Source organism: Puma concolor, chromosome D3, assembly GCF_028749965.1.
Source record: "Puma concolor isolate L17-30 chromosome D3, mPumCon1.1.hap2, whole genome shotgun sequence".
In the NCBI taxonomy this organism is placed as follows: domain Eukaryota; kingdom Metazoa; phylum Chordata; class Mammalia; order Carnivora; family Felidae; genus Puma; species Puma concolor.
Window position 1 is genome coordinate 85,880,931 of NC_141678.1, and position 27,613 is coordinate 85,908,543.

Below are 27,613 nucleotides of genomic sequence, written 5' to 3' on the forward strand. Positions count from 1 at the left end.
ACCTTCTCTTATTTGAATGGACATCTAACTCATATGGTTGGGATGCTGTGAGTGAGGACAGTTGTCCAGTGTGGTTTATTTTTCATGTTGTGTAGCAGATCTCCTAAAGTCAAGGAGCTTGGTAATCCAGAAGCAAAGTAATGTCCTTCACACTAAATGAAAATCTGGCACAAAAGCTGCATTTCTAGGTCAAGAAAAGAAAACACAATAAATAAGTCTCACTGCGCTCTTAATACCAATAACTAAAATAAATACTTGCTGCTTTTCTTAAATTCAGTGCAGTGACTTTTCTTATCCTTTTTTCGTTTGCAAATATATTAAAGTTTGCATTTTCTAGGTTGTATTTTATATACTTGTTTCTGTCTTTAATCTCATAAATATATTTATATTTAAATTAACTGCTATTACATTGGAAGCTAGCTAATGCAAAAGGAAGCCATGCCAAAATGCAGCAAGATAATATGCATAATATGTTGCAAAGTTCTTTTAAAGATTTTTTTCTAGGGAAAAATCAGTAGTATTTAATTAGTAAATAAAACAAGTTACTTAAAATTTAGAACTACCAAAGAACATAATTATCTAATGTAATTTTAAGTAAAAGTGTTTTAAGTAAAAATAAAATAAGCTATCTAAAAATAATTCCAAAATTCCCTTAGGAGATAACTGTCAAAGAGTTGCAAGATTTGCATTATTCTATTTGGAACATAGCAAATTTGGAGCTTTCACTAAATATGCTGTCAAGTTTCACTTTAAGCTAGTGACTTGTAAAACTATAGACTTGCAGCCCATTCTAAATATCACAGGAATTGCTTTGGAAGTTTTCTAACAACGGTGGAGTTTTTATTGTTTAGAACAGAAATTTTACATTTGCAAGTGCATTAACGTTTACCATATCAAATTGGTATTTTGGTTTGAAATAGGGAATTTTATTTTTTTATTTAAAAAAATTTTAAGGTTTATTCATTTTTGAGACAGAGAGAGAGAGAGAGACATAGCATGAGCAGGGGAGCGGCAGAGAGAGAGGGAGACACAGAATCTGAAGCAGGCTCCAGGCTCTGAGCTGTCAGCACAGAGTCTGACGCGAGGCTTGAACCCAGGAACTGTAAGATCATGACCTGCACCAAAGTCGGATGCCCAACCGACTGAGCCCCCAGGTGCCCTGAAATAGGGAATTTTAAAGCTTTGATTTTTAATTATATTCCTGAAATATATTTCACTGAAAAAACAACAGCCAGAAAAATGAAAATATTGAAACGTGCACATCATCACTTGAATAATACAGAAGAGCCAGACTAAAGTGGTATTATAAATAGGTGGAAATCTTTTCTGTTAGGCCAGAGAGTCTGTGTAATCACAATTAATAAAAATTATTTATAATAATTAAATATTTACAACAGATTTTTGCTGAAGAATTTGTCTATCATACATGTACACATTTTTATACATCTACATATTCCCTCAGAAGAAATAGAAAATAAGGAGGCATAGAGAGATAAATACAATAAAATATACCACTTGGATTATGGTGAAGAGTAAAAACACTGATACATGTTAAATGCTTAAGACAATATTTGATAATTTCTCTCACTCTTTCTCTGTCTCCAGACGTCATTGTAGATGCTGAGCTGTTCAGTTTGTGATCATTTGATTTGTAGAAATTATTCTTATCTTGAGAAAGATAAATATTACAAAATATATTAGTTGATAAGCACTTAAAACAAGTTATCTTCAAATTAATTTTGATAAACTTCAAGATTTTAATGCCCTTTATGTGTTCAAAATATGCACTACTAAAGTTAAATAAGGTGTTGTTTGCATGGACAGCCTTCCTCATACTACTGTACTTTGCATTCAAAAATGGGAAAGAAAAAAATCTAAATCATTGGTAGAGACTTCATTTTTCTGAAAGCAAAACAATATCTTGATTTCATTATAAAAACTCATTTTAATAAATAAATTTATCAGAAGGTCAAAATGTACAAATGAGCATGCCCAGTTTTACATCTCGCACAAGAAAAATCGTACACATTGCATTAAATGTGCGTCTCATGTTGCAACCTCACATCTTTGGTAATTATACGTAGTCACGTGCTCTTGAGAAACATTTTAGGAAAGTGAATCTGCACACTATTCGCATTTTCTGATTTTAAGTTTTTAAAGGCATTGTTGGATGCCAGTTTATGTTTCCTGGTATTATTACCTCTCAAAGGGCCAACATAGTAATGAAAACCCAGAATATTTCTCCCTTGTTGGTTTTTGATTTCCCAACTATCAGCAGAGACTAAAAATGAATTTTTCTGAAAATTCACATTTTGTGTGTGTGTGAAAGCTGCAGTCTTTTAGCTATTTTAAAGTAATTTGTAAAGAAACTTTTCTCTGCTGGGGTATCTGAGTGGCTCAGTTGGTTAAGTGTCCACCTTCAGCTCAGGTCAAGATCTCACGGTTTGTGGATTTGAGCCCCATGTCGGGCTCTGTGCTGACAGCTCAGAGCCTGGAGCCTGCTTTGGATTCTCTGTCTCTGTCTCTCTCTGCCCCTCCCCCACTCACACTCTGTCTCCCTCAAAAATAAATAAAACATTAAAAATATATGGGGCGCCTGGGTGGCTCAATCAGTTGAGCCTCCAATTTCGTCTCAGATCATAATCTCATGGTTCGTGAGTTCGAGCCCCATGTCAGGCTCTATGCTGACAGCTCAGAGCCTGGAGCCTGCTTCAGATTCTGCGTCCCCCTCTCTCCCTGCCCCACCCTTGCTTGTGCTCTCTCTGTGTCTTTCAAAAATGAATTAATGTAAAAAAATTAAATATATATATATATAAATATTAAGAAATTGCAACTTTTCTCTGTTGTCAAACTAATATCAGAATTTTAGAGGAATGACTAATGACCAGAAGCTGTCTATAGACTGTACAGTTGAATTTGGATTTCAATTGGCTTAAATATAATAAACAAAAACAATGAAATGTAATTATGTTCATTGGTGGCCGTCACCCTGATTACGAATCTCATTTGTTTGGTTTGTGATGGCTTTCTTCCTTTTTGGATTGGTTACCTAATATTCTTCCTATAAACTGATGGCATGGGTAGCTGTCTCTTGTGATAGCTCTTAAAAAGACTGGTCAGTTTTACCTTATGTTTACACATCTACTTTAACCAAGAGAATATACTATTTCTTGCATTTGATTACTTGAATATATCTTTATAGCAATATATTTTTAGTGCCATGGACTCTTTACATTTTAAGATTATCTGAAGCTACATTATAAAATTGATTTACTTTAATCCTATGATTGGCATTTGAATTGAGACTTACTGTTTCCTGTTCCCTCATTTTATATCATTTAACTTTCCAATTGGGCCTGACTTCAACCGGCAAATTTTAACATTTTTTTTTCTAAAGTACTTACATTTTTGTGTGAGGTTGGAACAAATTGCAGTAAGTGACAACGATAATTGGTCATTTGAGGAAGTGTTTTTTATAGTCATATATTGCCTTTCCATATCACTGTGTTAACAAATTACACCAAAATTTGGTAGCTTAAAACATTATCGTCTCACAGTTTCTGTGCGTTAGGAATGCAGGTGGGGGCTTAGTTGGGTCTCTGAAGGGGCTGCAATTAAAGTGTCAGCCAGTGCTGCACTGGTTCCCTGGTTCAACTTGGGGTGGGTCTGCTTCTAAGCATCTTTGGAATGTGGTGGGAAGGATTTAATTTTTCATAAGCTGTTAGCCAGTTTCTTGCCTCAGTTCCTAACCCTCTCCACAGGAAGCTTAGGACATGGCTCTTGGCTTCATCAGAGTGACCACAAGAGAGGCAGTAGAGAGAGTGCTGGCAAAATCATCCTTTTTTATAACCTAACTTCAGAAGTGACATCTATCACTTGTGCAATGTTATATTCATTAGAAGCAGGTCACTAAGGCCAGCCCCAGTGAATGGGAGGGAATTACGCAAGGTTGAGACTACTAAAAGGTGGGGATAGCTAGGAAACGTTGTAGACATATGCCCACTATACTCTCTTTTTATCATATTCATAATAATAATAATAATAATAATAATAATGATATAAAAACTTGATACGTACATTGGGAGGAAACATTTTGAACCATTTTCCTTTACCATTTTATCCTTTACCGTTCTTTCCAATTTCCTGAGGCTAACATCTGAAACCATAGAACAAGCCATAGTTCTGTGGCTTGAAGTCATAAACATAATCTTATTTTTTATTGGAATTTAATTTTTATTGGCAACACCTGACTCATTACATTAATTGCTACATAGCTGCTACCTTTATCTGAAATTTGAGGATGAGTTAAAATGAAAAAATTCTATGCTATAATTTTCATATTACTTAATAACCAACACTGAATTCCTAATATAGAATGTCAACAACTTGGAACACCAACTCGAATGGCATTGAATTTTTCACCTGAATCCATGAAACCCACAAGGATGTGGCACATTTGCAAATGCTGAGAAAAAAAAGAAAAACTAAAAACCATATACCTAGCGAAACCATTCTTTAGGAAAGAAAAGAAAATAAAGTTATCAGATGAAGGAAAACTAAAAACTGTCATTCACAGACCTACCCTTAAAGGAAGTTCTTCAAAGAGAGGTAAAATGTTAGAAGAAGGAATATTGGGACATCAGAACACAAGAACAAACAATCAAATGCCAGAAATATGATTACATATAATAGAATATCTTTCCCATAAGCTTTATAAATCATACTTGATAATTGAAAGAATGACAGAGCTATCTTATACTGAAGAAAGTGATTTTTAAGAATGGAGGAGATAGGAAGGGCCTCAAAGGAAGTAAGTTTTCCTCATTTCATTCAAAGTGGTAAAATACTGATTTTAATTGACTATGATGTCATATCCATATGTTTTAAATCCCCGAGCAACCAGTATAAAAACTGTACAAAGTGATACACTCAAAAACATTCTAAACGTATCAAGTGAACAATATCTTTAAAAATGTTCAAGTGCTCCACATGAAAGAAAAAAAAATAGAGGGAAAGAAACAGGAATGAAATAAGGAAAACAAAAAAACACATAATAAAATGGCTGACATAAACTCTAGCATATCAATAATTTCCTTAAATGTAAATAGCATAAATTCATTGATTAAAAGACAGAGATTAGTAGTGTGGATAAAACAACAGACAAAACAAACAAAAACTATGAGCAAAGTATATGCTTTTTAAAAAACTCATTTCAAATTCAATGTTATATGTAAGTTGAATTTTAAAAAGGGAAAAGTACACCATGCAAAATCTGTTAAAAAAAAAAAAAAAGAGTGGCTACATTAGTATCAGAGAACTTAGAGTAAAACCAAACAAAAACACCACAGATCTACAGATAAAAAGAGAAATTTCTTTTTTTTTTTTAATTTTTAATGCTTATTTATTTTGGAGATACAGAGACAGAGCATGAGTAGGGGAGGGGCAGAGAGAGAGAGAAAGAGAGTGGGGGGGATCCAAAGCAGACTCCACACTCTGAGCTGTCAGCACTGACCCCAACACGGGGCTCAAACCCATGAACTGCGAGATCATGACCTGAGCTAACACTTTACAGACTGACCCACCCAGGCACCCTTCAAGAGAGAAATTTCATAATGATAAAAGGATCAATCCACAAAGAACACATAATGATCCTACATGAGTAAATAGCAAAGCAACACAGTTTTTAAATATATGAAGCAAAACCTGATAGAGCTGAAAGGTGAAAGTATAGTTGGGGACTTCAAGAACCCCTCTCAGCAACTGATAAGTTAACTAATGAATCTAGGAAACAAGACCAAAAATCAGTGGAGATTTAGGAGATCTGAATAACACAATCAACCAAATTGATCTAATTGTTGTATATCGAACCTTCCACCTGCAAACTGTTCAATACACATATTTTCAAGTGCCATTGAATATTCACCAAGATAAACCATATCCTAGGCCAAAACTAACCTGCAATACCTAAATAGTTGAGATCATGCAGAGAATGTTCTCTTACCATACTGGAATCAACCAGAAATCAACAATAGAAATATTGGTAAAGAAATAGAAATTAAATAGCACATGTCAAAATATTCCCTGAGTCAGTGAGGAATTCTCAAAGGAAATAAAATTATGCATAACTGTTTGAAATGAAAATATAGCATATCAAATATTTAGATACCTGAAGTAATGCAGAAAAGGAAACTTGTAGCACTCAATCTTCATGAGAAACAAGAAAGCATTTGAAAATAATAATATAAACTTCTTCAGGAAATTAGAAAAAGAAGACAAAATATACCCAAATAGAAGAGAAGGAGGGAAATAATAAATGTTAAGAGCAGAAATCAATGAAATTGAAAACAGGAAAACAAAAAAAAATAAATGAAAAAAAACCTGATTGTTCAAAAAAGCAATAGTTAATAAGCATCTACCAATATTGACAAAAAGAGAAAGAGAGTAGAAATAAATCACCAATATCAGGATTGTAATAGAGAACATCACTAAAAATCCTGCAGCCACTAAAAGGGAAATAGGTGAATATCATGAACACCTTTATGATCGTAAATTAACAGCCTAGAAGAAATGGACCAACTCCTTGAAACCATAAACTATCAACACTCAACTAAGATGAAACAGACACTAGTTAAATCATATTATAAACATTAAAGAAATTTAAATTTATTTATTAAAAAAATTTTTTAATGTTTATTTATTTTTGAGACAGAGACAGAACATGCACAGGGGAGGGTCAGAGAGAGAGGGAGACACAGAATTCAAAGCAGGCTCCAGGCTCTGAGCTGTCAGCACAGAGCCGGACGTGGGGCTCGAACTCATTGACCGTGAGATCATGACCTGAGCCAAAGTTGGAAGCTCAACCAACTGAGCCACCTGGGTGCCCCAAGAAATTTAAATTTGTAATTAAAAGTTTTACAAAAATGAAATTGCCAGGCCTATCTGGTTTCACTGGAGAATTCTACTTGTTTTAATCTTTTCAGGCTTCTGTAAAAAAATACCACAGAATGGGTAACATATATAATGGAAATTTATGTCTCACAGGTCTAGAGTCTGGAAAGTTCATGAACAGAGTGCCAGTGTGGTCACATTTTGGTGAGCCTCTTCTCCTGGTTCATAGCTGGTACCTTCTCACTATGTCATCATATGTCAAGGGGGCAAGCAAGCTATCTCGGGCCTCTTTTATAAAGTCACTAATCCCACTCATGAGGGCTCCATCTTCATGACCAAAGTACCTTGCAGAGGCTCTACTTCCTAATAACACCACATCAGGCATTAGGATTTCAACATATGATATTGGCGTTGTGGGGGGGTGGGTCACAAACATTCAGACCATAGCAGTACCAAATATTTAAAGTATTAACACCAATTTTACCCATACACTTCCTGAAAATTAAAGAGGGAATATTTTCCAATTTATTTTATGAGGCTGTTATTATTAGACAAAGACAGTACAAAAAAAAGAAAATTGAAGACCAGTATCTTGCATGAACTTATGTAAAAATCCTCAACAAAATCTTAGCATAACATATTCAAAATGTAAACAAATAATTATACACCATGATCAAGAGGAATTTATATTAGGTATGCGGGGCTGGTTCAACATTTGAAAATCAACCAATGTAATCTCTACCAACAATCTAAAGAATAAAAGTCATTTAATCATATGAATTGATACAGAAAAAGCATTTGGTACAATTTGACCCTCATTCATGTAAAAACTCTCACCAGTCTAGAAGTGTAGAAGAATGTCCCAACTTGCAAAAAAGCATCTAGAAAAAAAATGTGTACTTATCATCATACTTAATATTGAAATACAGTGTGCTTTTCCTCTAACATTGGGAACATAGCAAGTATGTCTGCTTTCACCACTCCTTTTTTTTTTTAAAGATTTATTTTGAGGGAGAGAGAGAGAGAGAGAGAGAACGCACACAAGCAGGGAAGAGGGGTAGAGGGAAAGAGAGAATCTCAAGCAGGCTCCATGCTCAGCACAGAGCCTGACATGGGGCTCGATCCCATGACCCTGGGAACATGACCTGAGCTGAAGTCAAGAACTGGATGCTCAACCAACTGAACCACCCAGGCACCCTGCTTTCACCACGCTTACTTAACAGTGCTGGAGGTGCTAGCCACAGCCATATTGCAAGAAAAATAAATAACAGGCATTTAGATCAACAAGGAAGTTACAAAACTATCCCCATTTACAGATGATATGAATATCTACATAGAAAAATCCCAAGAAATCTTCAAACAAAACAAAACTCCTAGAATTGATGAGTTCAGCAAGGTTGCAGGATATGAGAGCATCTCACACACAAAAATCAATTATGGAACGCCTGGTTGGTTCAGTCACTTAAGCGTCTCACTCTTGATTTTGGCTCAGGTCATGATCTTGTGTTTCATGAGTTCAAACCCCACATCAGGCTCCACCCTAACAGTGCAGAGCCTGCGTGGGATTCTCTTCCTCCCTCTCTCTGCCTCTCCCCCTCTTGTTCTCTCTGTCTCTCTTGAATAAACTTAAAAAAAATGTTTAAAAAGTCAATTATATTTCTATACACTAACATAAGCATGTAAAAAATATTAAAAACAATATTCTTTATAATCACTCCAAAGAAAATGCAACTTAATAAGTCCTGCACAGGCCTGTATGCTGCTAATTGCAAAATGCTGATGGAAGAATTCAAAGAAGATCTACATAGGGGAGGCTTACTGTGTTCATGGTAAATACACTATACGTACCCAAATTGACATATGGGTTTCATTCAATTCCTGTCAAAACCATAATAAGTTATTTGTCTATGCACATAGATGACATGATTCTAAAATTTGTAGAGAAATGCTAGCATAGCTAAAGCAATCTTGACAAAGAATAAAGTAGGAGGAATTGCCACACCAGATAATAAGTCTTACATACAGTAATCAAGATACTGTGATACTTACAGAAGGGTTGTGATAGCACATAGATCAATGGAATGGAGTGGACAAGCCAGACACAGGCCTACATAAATATGCTTCTCTAATTTTAACAAAGATACACAAATTCAATAAAGGAAGGACAGCCCATCAGCCAAAGGTGTTGGAGCAAGCAGACCTCTATAAAAAGGAACTAATCATATCCTAAACCTTACATGTGATGCAAAAAGAAACTCAAAATGGATCATTGACTTAACTATAAAACAAAACATTATACAACTTTTAGGAAAAAAATACAGGAGAGAGTCTTTGAGATTGAGGTCTAGGTAAGGAGCTCTTAAATTGGACACCAAAGCAAAATCCATAAAGAAATAATGATGTATTGGATACTTTTTAAATTAAAAAAAGTTTGCTCTCCCATGTAAAGGGAATGGAAAGAAAAGATACATATAGAGAAAATATTTGCAAACTACATTTCTGACAAAAGTTTGTATCTCTGTCTCTGAAAACCTGACAGTAAAAACCAAAAGTACATTTAGAAAATGGCCAAAAGATGTGAAAAGACATTTCAACGAAAATGATATACACAGAGTATGTAAACAAGTGACAGAGGTATTCTTAGCTATCAGGGAAATGCAAATTAGAACCACAGTGAGATATGCACTTATCAGAATGTCTGAAACAAAAAAGAAAAAAATTGCCAATACTCAATGCTGGAGAAGATGAGAAAGTAAATGGTGTAGTTATTCTGGAAACCAGGTTGACAGTTTTTTATAAAACTGAACATGCAACTATCATAGGACCCAGTAGTTGAACTCATGGACGTTTATTCCAGAGAAGTGAAAACTTATGTTCATGAAAAACATGTATACCAATGTTTATACCTGTTTATTGATAATAACCAAAAACTGAAAACAGCTCAGATGTCCTCGAACAGGTTAGCAGCTTAAAGAGACCATGCTGCATATATATACCATGGGATTCTCCTCAGCAATAAAAACAAAAATCAAAAAGCAGACTGTTCATATATGCAGCAACTTAAATGATTTCCAGAGTGCTGTGCTGAGTGAATGAGTGAAAGAGCCAATCCCCAAAGATTATACAGTGAATTACTCTAATATGTACATATTAGATGTATATATGTATATATATTACTCTAATATATATATAATATATAAATATATAACACTATATATATATATATAATTTTTTTAGAAATGAGAAAATTTCAGACATGGAGACAATTTAATGGTTTCCAGGGATTAGGCCCAGGGTGAGGGAGCACAATGGATGTGGGTTCTGTCTTCACTGTGGTGGTGGATATGCAAACCTATACAGGTGATAATATTGTATAGAACAAAATAGACAAACCAAACAAGTACAAGTTAAAATGGGAAAATCTGAATAAGGTCAGTGAGTTGTATTGATTTCAGTAACCTGATTGGGACATTGTGCTGTCATTTTGGAAGAGACTACTGTTGGGAGAAACCAGCTAAAGAGTACATGGGATGTCTTGGTATTCTTTCCTACAACTGAATGTGAATCTACAATTTTCTCAGTAATGAATTCAACTATGACCAATAAGAAACTTAGGTCGTAACAACTGTTCATCTTGCTATTGAAATGAATTAAAGCCTCCCAATGTAATTGTACCATACGAGAGAGAGAGAGAGAGAATTAATTACCTATTCATGATCGGAAAATAAAATGGTTACTGTTAATCAAACAAAAATGAAAATGTGGTCTATTCAAAGTTCTCAGTAGTAAGGCTGGAAATCCACATATCTTGTGAACGTCTGAAATACTTGCACGCACACACACTCTTCAACACGTTGCTTCAACATCAGTGTCCTGCTCAGTGCTGGGCTCATAGTAAGTATTCTAGTCGACTGTTCTAATCCAAAAGAGAATTTAGGAATTAGAACAGACTTACATTTAACTTAGCGTCCTTTTAGTTCTGTGGTATTCATTCCATACATTGCAATATGTTTTCTTGTCACCACATACCTATGATGCATCGTTACAGTATCTAAAATCTACATAGTCTTGCTATTAGTTATGGTCCTTCTGATGGTTTTTCCAGTATCTTCCAACTCCGCCATTTGTTGAATATTTTGGATGCAAATATGTTTAAAATTAGGATTTAATTCAAAATCTCTATTTTGTATATTATTGGGTTATCATTTGAGTGATTGTATATACAAATGCATGAATCTGTATATGGAAAACTGTGCTATATATATTATAAAGCAGGATAAAGAAGAAAAGTATAATCACACATATCTAGATAAAACCACTGTTAAAAGTTTACATATTTTTACTGCAATCATAATTGCTTTAAAAATTAGGCAAAAAACCTTTTTATGCAACTTTTTCTCCCTTAATATTTTATCTATATTTTCAACATTGAAAATCGTTGCTATTTTATATACATTGGTAGGCAGTATTTTTAAAAATATGACTTTTTGAGGATAATAACACGACAGTGCATCATTTAGAAGGCAATGGACTTGAGAATAAAAGTGCCCTGATTTGCTGCTAATATTTCAATCTCCTCTGCTTCGAGGTACTCACGTACTATAAAGTACTTACTAGTCAAAACCATAATCATTTGAAAAAGATTGCTATGGGTTAGGTGAGAAAGGATAGGACAAAGCATGGGAAAATTACTGTTTTTAAAATTTTTTTTTTTCAACGTTTATTTACTTTTGGGACAGAGAGAGACAGAACATGAAGGGGGAAGGGGCAGAGAGAGAGGGAGACACAGAATCGGAAACAGGCTCCAGGCTCTGAGCGGTCAGCCCAGAGCCCGACGCGGGGCTCGAACTCACGGACCGCGAGATCGTGACCTGGCTGAAGTCGGACGCTTAACCGACTGCGCCACCCAGGCGCCCCATGTTTTTAAATATATACCTTTCTTATTTTGCTTTTCTCTTGATTTCTCAGTTTTTCTGGATCCAGAATATGAAAACAAAAAATAAAAACCTCTCAACTATCTGATATATAGATTCATTACTACTTATTACAAAGAGCTTAGTAAAGATGATATTTTAGAGTAGAGATATTTCAAAATAGGATAGAAGGTTCAGTTTACTCAATATTAGAGTGAAAATCTCATGTGTCTTTGGGGGTAGTTGAATTCCCTAACTTTTCAAATGTTTTGTGTTACAGAAACCTCAAATGTATTTTGTTAAATTCTTTACCCTTAAGGTTTAGACTCAAGTGTAATTTAAAGGAAATTCCGTCCATATGTTTATAATTTAATATGTTAGGCTGTTTTTTTTTTCTTTTCTTTTTATATTTGGTGTCCAAAAACTCTCTTGAGCTACTTCTTTCAGGGATCTTTTGGCAAGATTAGACCAAGTCAAGAACTGAAAATTTCAGTTTGTAATTCAACATACATCCATAAGGTGTAGATTCTAAGCAATACCAAGAAATTTTCTCATTTTGATTCTAAATTTCACAGAGTTGAAGATTACTCTGTGGCATTCAAGTAACATTAAGGGACATTGAAAATAATTCCAGTTAATGTTGACTGAGAGTCAATAAATTTTCTTATTCTTAAATTGTACCTTATTTTGGAAGAGTATTAGTATTCTTCTTAGCAATTCTTTAAAATTTCTTTACCTTACCATTTGCTATTTAACAAGAGTGACTGTTCAATGAACTACTTTAACCACACATTTTCATCTGCTCAACCAACCAGATCTGTCAAACAATTTCTAAATGTCTTTAAACATAGATTGTACTTTTTTTTCTATCATAGCATAAGCCATGCAGAGTAAACATGCATGATTTGGATTTAAAAATATAATCTTCATACATGTTAGTGATTAGTAATGTATGGTCTATAAAGGAGCAAACATTTACTGAGAACTTGATAATCTATACACTTTTCATTTTCTGAATCTAAAAGAGACTTTATAAGCATGTGATATGAACCTCGGAAACAAAAATGAACCATAGAAATTCATATTCAGAATACATGAAGGGTAACTATGATTTTGTTTGAAGTCTTTGTTTCATGTAATTTTAGTGAAAATGGATTAAACAGAAAAGTGATTTGACATGGAGGAATTATTTTCTCCATGTACTGCTGACATTCTTAGATATACACTAAAGTTTAGCTCAGTCTGCTAAATAATAATATTAAAATAATATGCAACCCAATTAAAATATGTGTGTATACTGTGTGTGTATATTTATATGTTTGTATATAATATACACACACTTGTGTGGTATGTATTTTTTTAGGTGACTTGGGGAGGCACTATAAGGGTATGAGACATTGTGTTTTTTAATTTCCTTTTTTTGAAGAAGGAATTTAATGTTTGTTCATGGTGGAAAGCTGGGCTCCAAAAGAGTATCTTGTTCTGAGGCCAAGAATGGGAGAATGGGCCTGGAGTCTTGGTACCACCACTTTCCTCTGTGTCTAGTCCTCCTGGTCTATGGAGTTTTCTTTTATAATTTAATTTTTTTTTTTTAATTTACGCCCAAATTAGTTATCATATAGTGCAACAATGATTTCAGGAATAGATTCCTTAATGCCCCTTACCCATTTAGCCCATCCCCCCTCCTACAACCCCTTAAGTAACCCTCTCTTTGTTCTCAATATTTAAGTCTCTTATGTTTTGTCCCCCTCCCTGTTTTTATATTATTGTTTCCCTTCTCTTACGTTCATCTGTTTTGTCTCTTAAAGTCCTCATGTGAGTGAAGTAATATGATATCTGTCTTTCTCTGACTTACACCGTACACAAAAACAAAATGGATGAAAGACCCAAATGTAAGACAGGAAGCCATCAAAATCCTCGAGGAGAAAGCAGGCAAAAACCTCTTTGATCTTGGCCGCAACACCTTCTTACTCAACATGTCTCTGGAGGCAAGGGAAACAAAAGCAAAAATGAACTACTGGGACCTCATCAAAATAAAAAGCTTCTGCACAGCGAAGGAAACAATCAGCCCAAACTAAAAGGCAACCGACAGAATGGGAGAAGATATTTGCAAACAACATATCAGATAAAGGGTTAGTATCCAAAATCTATAAAGAACTTATCAAACTCAACACCCAAAGAACAAATAATCCAGTGAAGAAATGGGCAAAAGACATGAATAGACACTTCTCCAAAGAAGATGTCCAGATGGCCAACCGACACATGAAAAATGCTCCATATCACTCATCATCAGGGAAATACAAATCAAAACCACAACGAGATACCACCTTACACCTGTCAGAATGGCTAACATTAACAACTCAGGCAACAACAGATGTTGGTGAGGATATGGAGAAAGAGGATCTCTTTTGCATTCTTGGTGGGGATGCAAGCTGGTGCAGCCACTCTGGAAGACAGTATGGAGGTTCCTCAAAAAATTAAAAATGGAGTTTTCTTTTATAAGAAACACAAGAAGGTGGTATTGGCTACTAAATTCTGTAGCCTTCTGGATGGTTTCATGGAGGTTGAAACTAAATTCTTCTTGACCCTTACTCTCCCTAAGTTAAGGCACAATGAGATCACACACTTTGCTGTGGTGTTTGGGTCAGGATGCTGGTGTTTATCCTGAACATTTGTAAAAGAAACAATTTGGTATGGTGGAGATAGGTCTGAATTTTGAGATGAAAGATCTGAATTAAGTCATGTCTCTGCCACTTATCAGCTGTTCTGACATTGGTCCAGACACCCATACCCACCTAATAGAATTTCCATAAGCATCGTGCAAAATGTACATTAAAAGTGTTTTAAAATAGATATGTTATACACATGTGAAGAGTTACTACACTGGGAGGTTGTGCTTAAATTATATTAGCATTTTGTCCTCTTGGTTTGAACCTTCAAAGCCTTGTAAAGTTACATACTCAGAACAAGGGAACACATTTGAATCCAAAGATCTGAGGGAAGAGCATTCCACCCACAAGATCCTAAGGCAAGAATGAACATGGCCTCTTCAAAGAATGAAAGGAAGTTAGCGAGACTGGAGCAAAAAGGGTAAGGAAAGGAAGGGAGATAGGAATCAAGGTCACGGAGTAAGGCTGGTGGGGCGGATCATATGTGATTAAATGTTTTCATTTTATTCTAATTGTAATAGGCATTAGTAAGTTGTGATTAGAGTTATATAACTTTATTAAATTGTAAAAAGATTTTTTGACTGCTTCATACCAACTAGATAGAAGTATTTGTGGGCATTTCAGAAGTCGTAATGCTATAAGGGTGGTGGTTGTTTCCACAGCATAGAGGCAGGGATGGTGGAACGAAATACACGGGCCTAGGAAGTAATTTGAAGGAATGAGGTAATAGAACTTGCTGACTAAATGTGGGTCAGAAAGAAACTAGGTTTTTGACTTGAGATGTTAGATGGATGCTGGTCCCATTTCCTGGGATGCTGACAATGGAAAGAAAACAAATTTGCAGTGGGCTGGGGATCGAGAGTTTAATTTTGTAATTTAAGGTTGAGGCAGAGATTCCTTTAGTGGAACCCAAGTGGACGTTCGGAGGAACTCTGTGAGCCTGGAGCTCAGGGGAGGTTAAAAAACTGGAGATAAGAACTTGACATTCAACAGCAAAGACATTCTGTTTCGTATTTTTAAGCTTTGGACTCTCTAATACAGAGAGAGGAGTGGTAAGGAGAGACAAAAGAGGCCTAGAAGGAAGAGGTAACAGAATAATGAAAAGAGTGTGGTAATTAAGGGGGGGGGGGGAAGACAGATGTGTTTAAAGAGCAAGGAATTTTCAATTTTTGTGAATAATGTTGAGGTCACATGAAGCAAGGATGAGGAATGAATATCTGATTTGGCGATATTAAGATAATGTGTGATATTGACAAGTGGGATTTCTGTGGAACAGAGGACAAGATTCCCAGTTGAAATGGGTTGATGAAAGAATGGGATGGGAGGAAATAAAAGCAGTGAAAATAGACAACACATGAGATATACTGTCTCCTTTGCCATAGGAGCAAAGAAAGGGGGCATTACTTCATGGAGAAGGCAGTGATGATGCAGTCAGTTGCTGAGAGTGTACTGAAGGAAGTGACCCACACAGAGGAAAATTCATGTGACACCCTTGAAACAACCATGGCAAAGCTATTAATAATCCCATTTTATAGATGAAGAGACTTTCACATAAATTAAGTTTCTAAGGTCACAAGATGGTAAATGATAAAGCAAGAATTTGAAGTACTATTTATGTGGTTTCCAAGTCCAATCTTTTTTCTCCCCCCTATATCAGCTGCTGTAGGCTGAACAATGCCTACACAACTTAATCTCTGGAACCTGTCATACCTTACTTCAGGATGGTAAAAGATTTGACAGACATGATTAAGTTAAGCCTTTGAGATAGGGAGATTATCCTGGGTTATCTGGGTGGGTCCAGTGTACTCCTATAGGTCCTCATAGGAGAAGAGAGGAAGATGAGTGTTGGGGATAGAAGACCTGATGACAGGAATGAAGGGGTGGAGTGGTCTCATGAAGAGGCCACTAGCCAAGAAATGCAAGGAGCCTCTGGAAGCTGAAAAGGGCCAGGAAATGATCCTCCCTTCAGCACCTCTGGAAGAAACCAGCCCCACCTACACTTGATTTTAGCCCAGTGAGATTTATTTTGGGCTTCTAAACTTCAGAAATATAAGATAATAAATTTATGTTGTTTTAGGCCATTAAGTTCATGGTGATTTTCTACAATGGCAATAGGAATCTAACTGACCACGCTTCCTGTGTTAGTTAACTATTTACAGAATTGTCTATTGCTCCTTAGTTCAAGTTAAATGTATTTTAGCATGTCAGCGTCCAATGATTATACTGAATCAGTAAATACTAACTACTGTATTAATTTTTTTTTATAGGTTTCTTTATTTCTGAAGGAGAGAGAGACAGGGTGTGAGTGGTACAGGGGCAAAGAGGGAGACACAGAATCCAACGCAGGCTCCAGGCTCTGAGCTGTCAGCACAGAGCCCAACACGGGGCTTGAACTCACCAACTGTGAGATCATGACCTGAGCCGAAGTCAGATGTTTAACTGACTGAGCCACCCAGGCGCCCCCCTCCCCAACTTCTATATTTAAAACATTGCTTTACTTGACCGTCATTACAAGGATGATAACCTTACACCACTTCTTGGGGGGTACATTTGAAACTTCTGAAGATTACTGTGACAAATATTTTGGGCATGAGGACCTCAGTAGCCCTGGAGAAGAAGTAGCTACAAATCTGAGGGTTCCAAGTTGCCTTTTGAACTCTGGGGAGTGTGGGTTTCTTAAACCTGGCCTTGTCCAGAAAATACAAAAATAAAAACTATCTTACCCCATCCCTTTTGGATGCTCTCTGCAACTTTTGATGAACCAGTCATCTTGTCATCTGGGGGGAGTTGGGCTTTTTAAAGACTTCTCCTTTGATTTGATTTATAATTTAAAGAATGAATTTTAATCTCTACCACCAATATGGTCATAGGTCTTTACCCTGAAGATTAAATTTCAGGTCACACATAAGAAATAAAACTTAATAAACAGTATCTTTCATGCCTTTATATGAGTATTACTTTGCTTTACTAAGAAGTAGAGTGAATGAAGCAAAGTATTTGGAAATATTATGCATAGGTATGGCTCACAGAAGTCTACATCCATCATAACATTTCTGCTTCTGATTCCAGTTTTTTCTCGTAGCTTTTTGATGTGGGATACATTTTAGCCAATTTGGATTATTAATGTAAAGAATGTACAATTGGGGAAATGAAACAGACTTAAAGAATAAATTTTTTTTATTAAAAACTTTTATAACTGCGTTTCAAAAGTAAATATGACAATCATTTGGACTGTATTCTCCAAACTTCATTATTAAGTCTGTGAAAACTTTCCAGTCAGCTAACGCAGAGTAGTTGGCAGCTATGTGCGTTCCATCAAATGGGTGTGAGAAAATATTACTGAATCACACTGACATGAAAGGGCTTTCTCTTGTTCACTATAAAGTGTAACCAGATCTATGAAGAATTTGTGAGTTAGCCTCATACATTCTTTAAGAGCAAGTGTGAACACAGTAAATGGATTAGAAATTTTTCTTAGGAAATGCATAGGCAAACTGAAATGGCTTGTGGCTTTGTTTACTGAAACTCTGAAGTGGACATAAATATTGGAAAATGTCGATGGATTCAACATTACTGAAAATCTAATAAGTAGCTTTTAAATAAAAAAAAAAAACAACAAAGAATGGAAAACATAACACCGCTCCTTCAGCGCTACCTGGTTTGTTGTGGAACTGGGATAGGAATTATTTTATAGGGTCATTCACTTTTACATTATGAATTAATAATAATCATAATTTTGAGTTGTTGGCTCTTTGCTCTTGTGGACTTTATTTTGATTTCTTTGTAACTAATATTTGTGGACACAGTTACAATGTCCTTTAAATTCTTTCAGTTTTATGAAATTATACAAAATTATATTTACATAGTGAGGCATATTCCAGATTCAGGGTCACCTGTCCAACTTCGGAAAATGGTAGAATCTTTGACACAACCACATTTTTTCAGTGTTCCTTCCAATAAAATGTGTACTCTGCCTGTTAGCCACCTGGAAATAGCAGCAAGATTTTTCTTATACGAAAATAAGATTCAACAGGGCTTTGGAGTTCCACAGCTAATAATTTCATTTTTTGGCATAAGGTCTCAGCAGATATCTTGGCTTATTTATTTGGTGCTATTACGTTGGATTAGATTGCATGAGAAAAGTGGGATCATTTGTGGTTTTGTTCACTGAAACCTTGAAACTTAAACAAAAAGTTAAATGCCCAGGAATTCAACAAGTGCCAGACTTGCATGCAAATAGGTAATAAATAGCATAGACTTTGTACATACAGTTAGAAGAAACATATTTAAAGTGTAAACTCCGATCTTAGATAAAATATCATTATGCTGCAATATTTGCTCACTCATGAGACATTTCAGGAATATTTCAAAACAGAACTTGCTTGAACCTGATTGATACCCTAAGTTCTAAACAAGAGTAGTTAAATTATTTTACATTCTCCAAGAAATTCTAAATTATCGGAACCTAAATTGGTAATTGGCAGGCAAAGCACTATAAAGGCTTCAAGATGATCAGCCTGCCAGAAAAAAGAAATTTTAGTTTTCCAAGCTTCATTACCAATGATACATTGGCACTTTAAAAAAATAGAAATGGATTGTGGATTCTAGATCTTTCATTGTTCCTTTATTCATAGTCCAAAGAAGTAAGATTGACCACTTTCTATGTCTGACCAATAAGGTTTTTATTTTAAATGTAGTTTTTTTGTACGTTTTGTTATTATTTTTGTTCTTTTTCTTCTTCTTTTTTTAATCTTTATTTATTTTTGAGAGAGAGAGAGAGACAGAATGAGAGCAGGGGATGAACAAAGGGAAAGGGAGACAGAATCCGAAGCGGGCTCCAGGCTCCAAGCTGTCAGCACAGAGCTGGATGTGGGGCTCAAACCCACGAACCATGAGATCATGACCTGAGCCAAAGTCGGACTGAGCCACCCAGGCGCCCATTTTGTTTTTCTTCTTAAAGCATAGAAAACATTGCTATTGTCTGGGAAGGGCAGTAATTACATCAAGATATGATGTGGAGAGATTATTCTGCAATAGATTTTTATAAAGAAATGGAGATAATTTTTTATCATTGAGCATTATCTAAGAAATACATTATTTTCTCAATTTTTTACTGAAAATCTAGACTAAAGAAAAGGCGTCATGCTGCCATGAAACAGTGACACACGGCTTCAGCAACACTGGGGAAGGTTAAGATTTAGGACTCAAGGAAGAGTCAGCTTCCAAGAGCAGGGCTTGTCATATGAGTTCCATGCCAATTCTTTAAAATAGAGTTAATTTCGGGCCCCTGGGTGGCTCAGTCTGACGTCGGGTCAGGTCGGGATCTTGTGGTTTTTGTTTGAGCCCCACACATCGGGCTCTGTGCTGACAGCTTGGAGCCTGGAACCTGCTTAAGATTCTGTGTCTCTCTCTCTCTCTGCCCCTTCCACGTTCATGCTCCGTCTCTTTCTCTCTCAAAAAGAAACATGAAAAAATTAAAAATGAAGTTAATTTCTAATTGATCAGATAATGCAATTTATAATTTCATGATGATTCTTAGCAAACATAAATGTATTTCATTTTATTTAAAAAATTTTAATGTTTATTTATTTTTGAGCAAGAGAGAGATAGAGCGTAAGCAGGAGAGGGGCAGAGAGAGAGGGAGACACAGAATCTGAAACAGGTTCCAGGCTCATGACCTAAGCTGAAGCTGGATGCTTAACCAGCTGAGCCACCCAGGAGCCCCTAAGTATGTGTATTTTAAAATTTTTACATTTATGCTTATACTACAATGCTTTTAGAAAATAAATTTCCAAGCTATAAATAATGTACGAATTTATTCTATATTATTTAGTTGCCTTTTTTGTGCAAGTATTTCCTGCCTGTCTATGGCTTCAAAAGCTCACATTAACATCAACAAATATAGACTGTAACTGCCTGTGTAATTTGTCACAGTGCATGGATTTTTAAAATATAAAGAACTTGAGCTCTGTTGAAGTGGTATAATCTGGCTATTACCTTACTGCCTACACCCGCTGTCTCACATTTCATATTTAGTGTTCTCTTGCAAAACTATCCTAAAAAATATCTTAATTTTTTCTGCTTTAGGCACATTCAAAATACAGATTTTTAATACTAATCACTTGTGCATGTTTGACAGGCCACATTTTAAAATACAATATGGTGTTTTACTTTCCTGAATATTAAAAACTGATTTTTCTTTTTCACTTTTTATCAGAGTGTATAGCATCGTATCTAAAGTAACAACTGTTCTTAACATTGTATTTTGAATCTGTATTAATGTATTTACTCTTTTCTTATGGCTTTTCTTAAGTTTATTTATTTATTTTGAGAAAGGGAGAGAGAGAGAGAGAGAGAGAGAGAGAGAGAGAGAGAGAGAGAATCCCAAACAGGCTCTTCACTATCATCACAGAGCCTGATGCAGGGCTCGAACTCACAAACCGTGACATCGTGACCTGAATCAAAATCAAGAGTCAGACTCTTAACCAGCTGAGCCACCCAGGCACCCCTGCTTATGGCTTTTATTAACATTATTGTGTATGCATTAGTTGTCTTATGCTTCTTAGGGGAAAAAAAAATCCAAGAAGGGTTTCATTTAGAATTCATTTCCTATAAGTTAATGGAAAGCAATAAGTATAAACAATAAAGCCAAAATCCCTTGATCAGGCAAAAATGCCCTGATAATGTAACTTCTGTCAAAAATGCTTTTATTTTTGGTCCATCTCATTCTTCAGATAATACATAAGATGTTGGTCACTTCAGAGAGACTTCTTTGAGTATATAGGTATGTGTTGAATCATAATACACCGTTTATTCCTTTCAGAGAGAGTTATAATTTGTAATCGTTAGATTTATTGCTTTTGCTTATTAACAAGGTTCCAGACTGGCAGCACAATCTGATTGCACAAAGGAGAAAGTTGAGGTTTGTGCAGGGGACAGACACGCCAGGGTGGCTGAAATCATGGAGCGTGGACGCAGCATGACAGAAAAGGGGCAACAGGGATGCAGAAGCCCCAAACTTGCAGTTCCTTTAAGTTATGAGGAGGTTAAATTCACTCAAAGCACAATGTCAGGGATCACTTGACTAACTGTGCTGTGATTTAATGGGAGATATTGGAGCACAGAGCCTAGCGCGGGGCTGGAACTCATGACCCGTGAGATCATGATCTGAGCCGAAGTCAGATGCTTAACCAACTGAACCACCCAGGCACCCTGATAAATCTTATTTATCTGTTGATATCCCTGTTTTTTGAGTATGCTGTCTCTCTTTCAAAAGAGAGAAAAGAAGCTGAAAAAAACAATGTTACATGTCCAGAGTGACATATTAGTGACTTGGATAGCACTGAGGAAAACTGTCCCCTTGCCTAAGAGACAGATGGGTCAGCCAGCCTGCAGGCATTTTTCCATTTAACAGTCAACAGAACTGAGATACATGATATTTCTGTCTCCCCTTACAGGTAAGGATAATGAGTCAAAGGCAATTTATATAATTTGTCCAAGATCATCCATGTAGAAAGTGGGAGAATCAGAGCTTGAATCAATAGAGTCTGGATGGAGCCCAATGTCTTATACATTAAATGTCTCTTTAGTGAGAGATAATGTTTAGTAGCAATATTTATACATTGTAGACCCATCATATTTCATTTATTTAGTTATTTAGTACCTTAAAAATACTTGTAGTCATTATGGTAGCCTGATTAAATGAACATTTTTAACAGCTTGATTGAGCTATAGTTAATACAAAATATTGCACATATTACATATATATATATATATATACACATATATATATATACACATATATATATATATATACACATATATATATATATATATATATATACACATATACATAATTTGATGAGTTTGAACATATGCATGTATCTGTGAACCCATCACCAATAATCAAAGTAATAAACCTGTCTGTTACCTCCAAGAGTTTCCCTGTGCCTCCTCCCTCCTTTTTTGTGGTAAGGACAATGCAAAATTTAGTGTAAGAAACCAGAGTCAATAGCATTAAAATATTTTCTCACGCATCAAAGGCTTTGTGCTACAACCGCTGACAAATCCTTTCAGGGTCATTGGAGTAAACATGCATACATACAGATGCACATACATATAGGGAAAATGAATGCTTAACTAGATACACATAAGGATTCAATATCCCCATTTACAGTTGCTTGAGAAACACTTTAGAACAGGAAAAACTATTCAAGTTCAAGGACTGAATGATTAAGCCCAACTCAATTTTGTTTAGTCAGATGTGAAAAAATACATAGTTAATTGGTAGGCAAGGTCTCCACATACCAGAATCCAATTATAGAGTCTTCAAAACACTAGTGAAATAAAAGTTAATGAGACATTTTTAAAGACATTACAATTTTATGATACTGATTGATTTTGAAAAATGGCAAGGATAAATTTAAGTTTAATATGCTGAAATAAATTTTCTGTCTTCACTTTGGAATCCCAGCCAAAAGAAGTATCATTAAATAGGGAATAATGGAGATGAATATCCATATGATATGTGAACATATATATAAAATATTTGTGTGCTTCTAACTAAGAATTCCTTTTTTATTTTCTTTTTTTTTTTAAATTGGTCTTGGTTTACCAGTGGTCTAAGAAATTTGGTGAGCTATATTATCATTGCCCTCTGAATTACAGTAAATGTAGGGAACAGTTTCTCCAAATCAGCACTAACTCAAATGTGATTGGACATATACCAATGCTAACAAAAATAATTACAACCATGAATCTATATTATTGTAAGTATTATAACAAGGAGTGAATTGTTTTGGCACCTCTACAGAATACTTGTTAAAATGTGTATTTTTCTTGCAACTGAACAGGATATATATTTAATATTATAATAGCTTTTTCTTCAGTAAATAAAGACTTATTTTGTAAGTTGTTAGTATAATGAAACCCCTTCGATTGATTAAATGGATGGTTCATAAGGAGATAGTTTATGATCTGTAACTATATAAAAAAGCAAATAAAAAATGAGAGGAATTAATGTCATGTGCATTAAATGTCACTTATAACAATAAATCTTACTTGATAATAAAAGTCGGTAATCTTATACAACCACAGACCTTTATTAATTTGTAGATTAAGCTGCATGTTTTAAGCATTTATTTTAAAGAAAAGGTTCTATTCACTATGTCATCAATATAGCTATGTTGCTATATTGAATAAAGTAATGGGCGTACATACAGATAAGAGGGTCTACTCTTACCAGTTAATTTGCGTTTGTTATTATATGGCAAGCTGTTTGTAATTTCTTTCTAAAGCTTTGATGTTTTTAAGACTGTTCAATGTTATCTGTGCTGTGAGGCGTCTTCATTTCTAGGAGACAGTTCAAGACTTCTGAGTATCTCCTATATACGGTAGCAACCTAACACTGATATGACACATAGTATGTACTGAAGAAAGATTGATTGAATAATTAGTGTGAATACGTATTTTTATTTTTATGTGCTTGTATTGCCCACTGAACTACAAAATCTTTGAGGATAAACCCCATGTCTTATTCATAGTATTTGTGTAGAATTTATCATTATATTAACCATAGGGTGAAAGTGGTTCATCTATCAGTCTCATGTCATTTTGACTGCAAGTGACAGAAACTCAACAATCACAGCTTAAGTAAAGTCAGGTGATTATTCTCACATGGCAAGAAAACGAGAGGTGTGCATTCTAGATTTCATGGCATAGCTCAGTCACTAAATCAAGCTCTTTTCATCTCTGTTCCACCGATTTAAATGTTGTAAGGTGGCTGTGACACTTGCCTTCTTCCAGAATCATGTCCTTGTTTTGGCGGGAAGAAAGCAGAAGAAAAGAGTTTCTCAAACTGATTTTTTCATGTTTTTTAGATGGGAAACTTCCCTGGCCGACTTCCCTTCAAATCTCAGCTAGAAGCAGGTCCTATCCTGTCTTGAGACTAGTGAATGGTCAATGAGATGGTAATGAGACTCTTCCGAATTCCATCATGGAAGAGTTAGACCAATCATGATTTAGCCTCTGGGATTAGAACACACATTAGAATATTTAGCCCCTGGGCTTCTCCTCCTGGAGATCATAGATTCCACCTTCCACTTAAGCAGGTTGTGGCTAAATTAGCACAGAAAAGAGGATCACTGAGTTGTTAATGGACAATCTGTGTTATAGTAAATATTACCTGTAAAGAACTGGATTTCTTAAAATGAATTATTCATGTCATGTGCTATCCTCAATTGCTCTTTATATTTTTATTTGTGTTCACTTGGCAATATTTCATATGAGCATTTTCTGTTTCTTTCAGGCTAATTATAAATGCATTAGCTCTATATTTTTAGTTATAGTGGAAAGAAAAATCTGCAATATTGAAAGATACATTGTTTTCATCAGCTTTCTTTTTTAATTTTTTATTTTACCATTTATTTATTATTGAGAGACAGAGAGAGACAGACCTTGAATAGGGGACGGGCAGAGAGAGAGGAAGACACAGAATCCAAAGCAGGCTCCAGGCTCTGAGCTGTCAGCACAGAACCCAACGCGGGGCTCTAACTCACGAACCGTGAGATCATGACCTGAGCTGAAGTCAGACGCTCAACTGACTGAGCCACCTAGGCGCCCATCAGCTTTCTTTTTTAAATGTCCATCTTGCTCTTATAATTGCGAGGGCAATTCAAATGTTAATTATGTTTTCTGTCTTCTCTTAGACCTGAAAAGATAAATATGAATTTAGATTCCATTCATCGGTTAATTGAGGAAACACACATCTTCCAGATGCGGGAGCCATCAGTTAAACCACCTTGTGACATGTTAGCACCTGCTTCATCCCCCAAGGACACTTGTCCTTCCTGTTTGCCACATCAGGGACTGCAATCACGTGCCGCTCACAACTTCTGCACTCACTCCTGTAACACCAGTGAGTGGAATATTTGCGAAGAGCTTCGCCTGAGGGAACTTGAAGAAGTCAAGGCCAGAGCTGCCCAGATGGAGAAGACCATGAGGTGGTGGTCAGACTGCACTGCCAATTGGAGAGAAAAATGGAGCAAGGTTCGGGCCGAAAGGAACAGCGCCAGGGAGGAAGGAAGACAGCTCAGAATAAAATTGGAGATGACGATGAAAGAATTGAGTGCACTGAAGAAGAAGCAGAGTTTGCCACATCAAAAGGAGGTATTAGAAACTACCCAAGACCTGAAGCATCCTACTTTCATGGAAGTGCCTTCTGCACAAAGAGACCCATTTCACCTTGGTTCACAAACGTGGGAGTCTATCAGAGGTTGTCCGGTAAAAAGAGAATTTCCTACAAAGGAGAACCCGGATAGTAAGGTAAGAAAAACACCCACAGAGGAACCAGAGATTATGTGCACATTTGAATGCCCTATACAGTAATGGAGAGGAAAAGGAAAATGACACACTCATTGGTTGTGGTTTTCCAGAAACCTGAGTTATTCATTTTATCTCCTTAAATAGCATCAGTTTATATTGTTACCCCTTTCTATTTAATTCCATCTCTAAAAATATAAAACATATCTTGCTCATCTATAGTTCTATCTAAACTTTTAAGCCTTTCTGTGATATATGGGATTTATGGTAGATGTAACCTAGGTTACATTGTAAATGAACAATTTGCAAAGACTGAAATATATTTTATCAGATGGTAGAACATAGAAGGGAAAAAGAAAGCTTGAGGAATGCTAGTTAAAGTTCAGTCGTATACCTCTTTAGAGACTGATAAAGAAATGAAAAGAGGAATTTGATGCTGAATCATAAGATTTGTTTCCTTCCAAAACTATGTTTTCTTTATGATTTTTCTACACTAGATGTAAAAATTTAACAATAACTGCTTTATTTTTTTTTTCAGGAAGAAGGTTTGAATATTGACCAGTTAAAATTAAATGAAGAGACGAAACTCAATCTTAACTGTCCTGATTCATTAAGGACTGTTTCTGAAAACAGCACACTGAAATCTGCATTAAGACCACAAGCAATAAACCTGCCTTTGGAGAATAAAGTGCCTGAAATTTCAGCTTTGCAGGTACATCTGGATGAGTTCCAAAAGGTTTTATGGAAAGAAAGAGAGTAAGTGCTAATCATTGTCCCCCATTAACCAAGTCTGATTTTCAAACTTATTAAAATTAAGTCTACCAAACTGGCCATTTGATAATGTATTTTATGCAAAATTAGTCATTAAGTACTAATACTTAAAATATGAGTTTGATATTTGTATATTTTTTGAACTTTTTAAAATATTAAATAGTTAATATGTAAATATTAAACAACACACTACTGCACAGGCATTGGGCCAAATAGGAAATCAAACAGCAAATCAAAATATACCTCAAAACATGAGAAAAAGAAAATACAATATTCCAGAACCTATGGGTTGCAAAAACAGATGTTAGAATGTAACTTATGCTATAAATGCTTGTATTAAGGAAAAAAGTTCAGGGACACCTGGGTGGCTCAGTAGGTTAAGCACCAAATCCTTGATTTCGGCTCAGGTCATGATCTCATGGTTCATGAGTTTGCACCCTGCATTGGTCTCTGTGCTGACCGTGTGAAGCCTGCTTGGGATTCTCTCTCTACCTCTCTCTCCCTCTCTCTGTACCCTTCCCCCACTCACACTGTGCCTCTCTCCCTCTCTCTCAAAATAAATTAATTAATTTTTTAAAAATTTCAAATAAACAACTTAATATTATACCCCAAGGAACTAGTAAAAGAAGAAACTTAGCTGAAATTTAGTGAAAGAAGGAAATAACAAAGAAAAATCAGAAATAAATAAAATAGAGACCAGAATAAACAACAGAACACTGAAAGTAATGAGCAATTTTTCTAAAAAAATAAATGAAATTGGCAATGCTTTAACATTAAGAAAAAAAAAAAGAGAACACTCAAAAACCAAAATGAGAAATGGAAGAGAAAATATCACAACAGATAACTACAGAGATATAGACTGTGCGAACAGATTACCATAAGCAAAATTAAAAAAATAAAAAAAGATAATTCCTAAAAATGCACAAGATTGAATGATGAATCTTGAATGCAAGAAGTAGGAAATCATCTTAGACCAATAACAAGAATGAAAGTTGAACTGGGAATCAAAAATCTCCCAGCATAGGGGCGCCTGGGTGGCTCAGTCGGTTAAGC

The 27,613-nt window shown here is 35.4% G+C and overlaps 1 protein-coding gene across 9 annotated transcripts in view; it reads left to right on the forward strand.

Annotated features, from left to right (window-relative positions):
- Positions 1–27,613, forward strand: part of CCDC102B (coiled-coil domain containing 102B) — a 205,989-nt gene that overhangs the window by 85,461 nt on the left and 92,915 nt on the right. For all 9 annotated transcript variants that reach the window (XM_086683199.1, XM_086683193.1, XM_086683191.1 and 6 more), the window contains 2 exons: positions 25,177–25,792; positions 26,328–26,545. In XM_086683199.1, coding sequence (XP_086539325.1) covers positions 25,193–25,792; positions 26,328–26,545 — 818 coding nt within the window. In that variant the 5' untranslated portion in view covers positions 25,177–25,192. The remainder of the gene's footprint in view (positions 1–25,176; positions 25,793–26,327; positions 26,546–27,613) is intronic.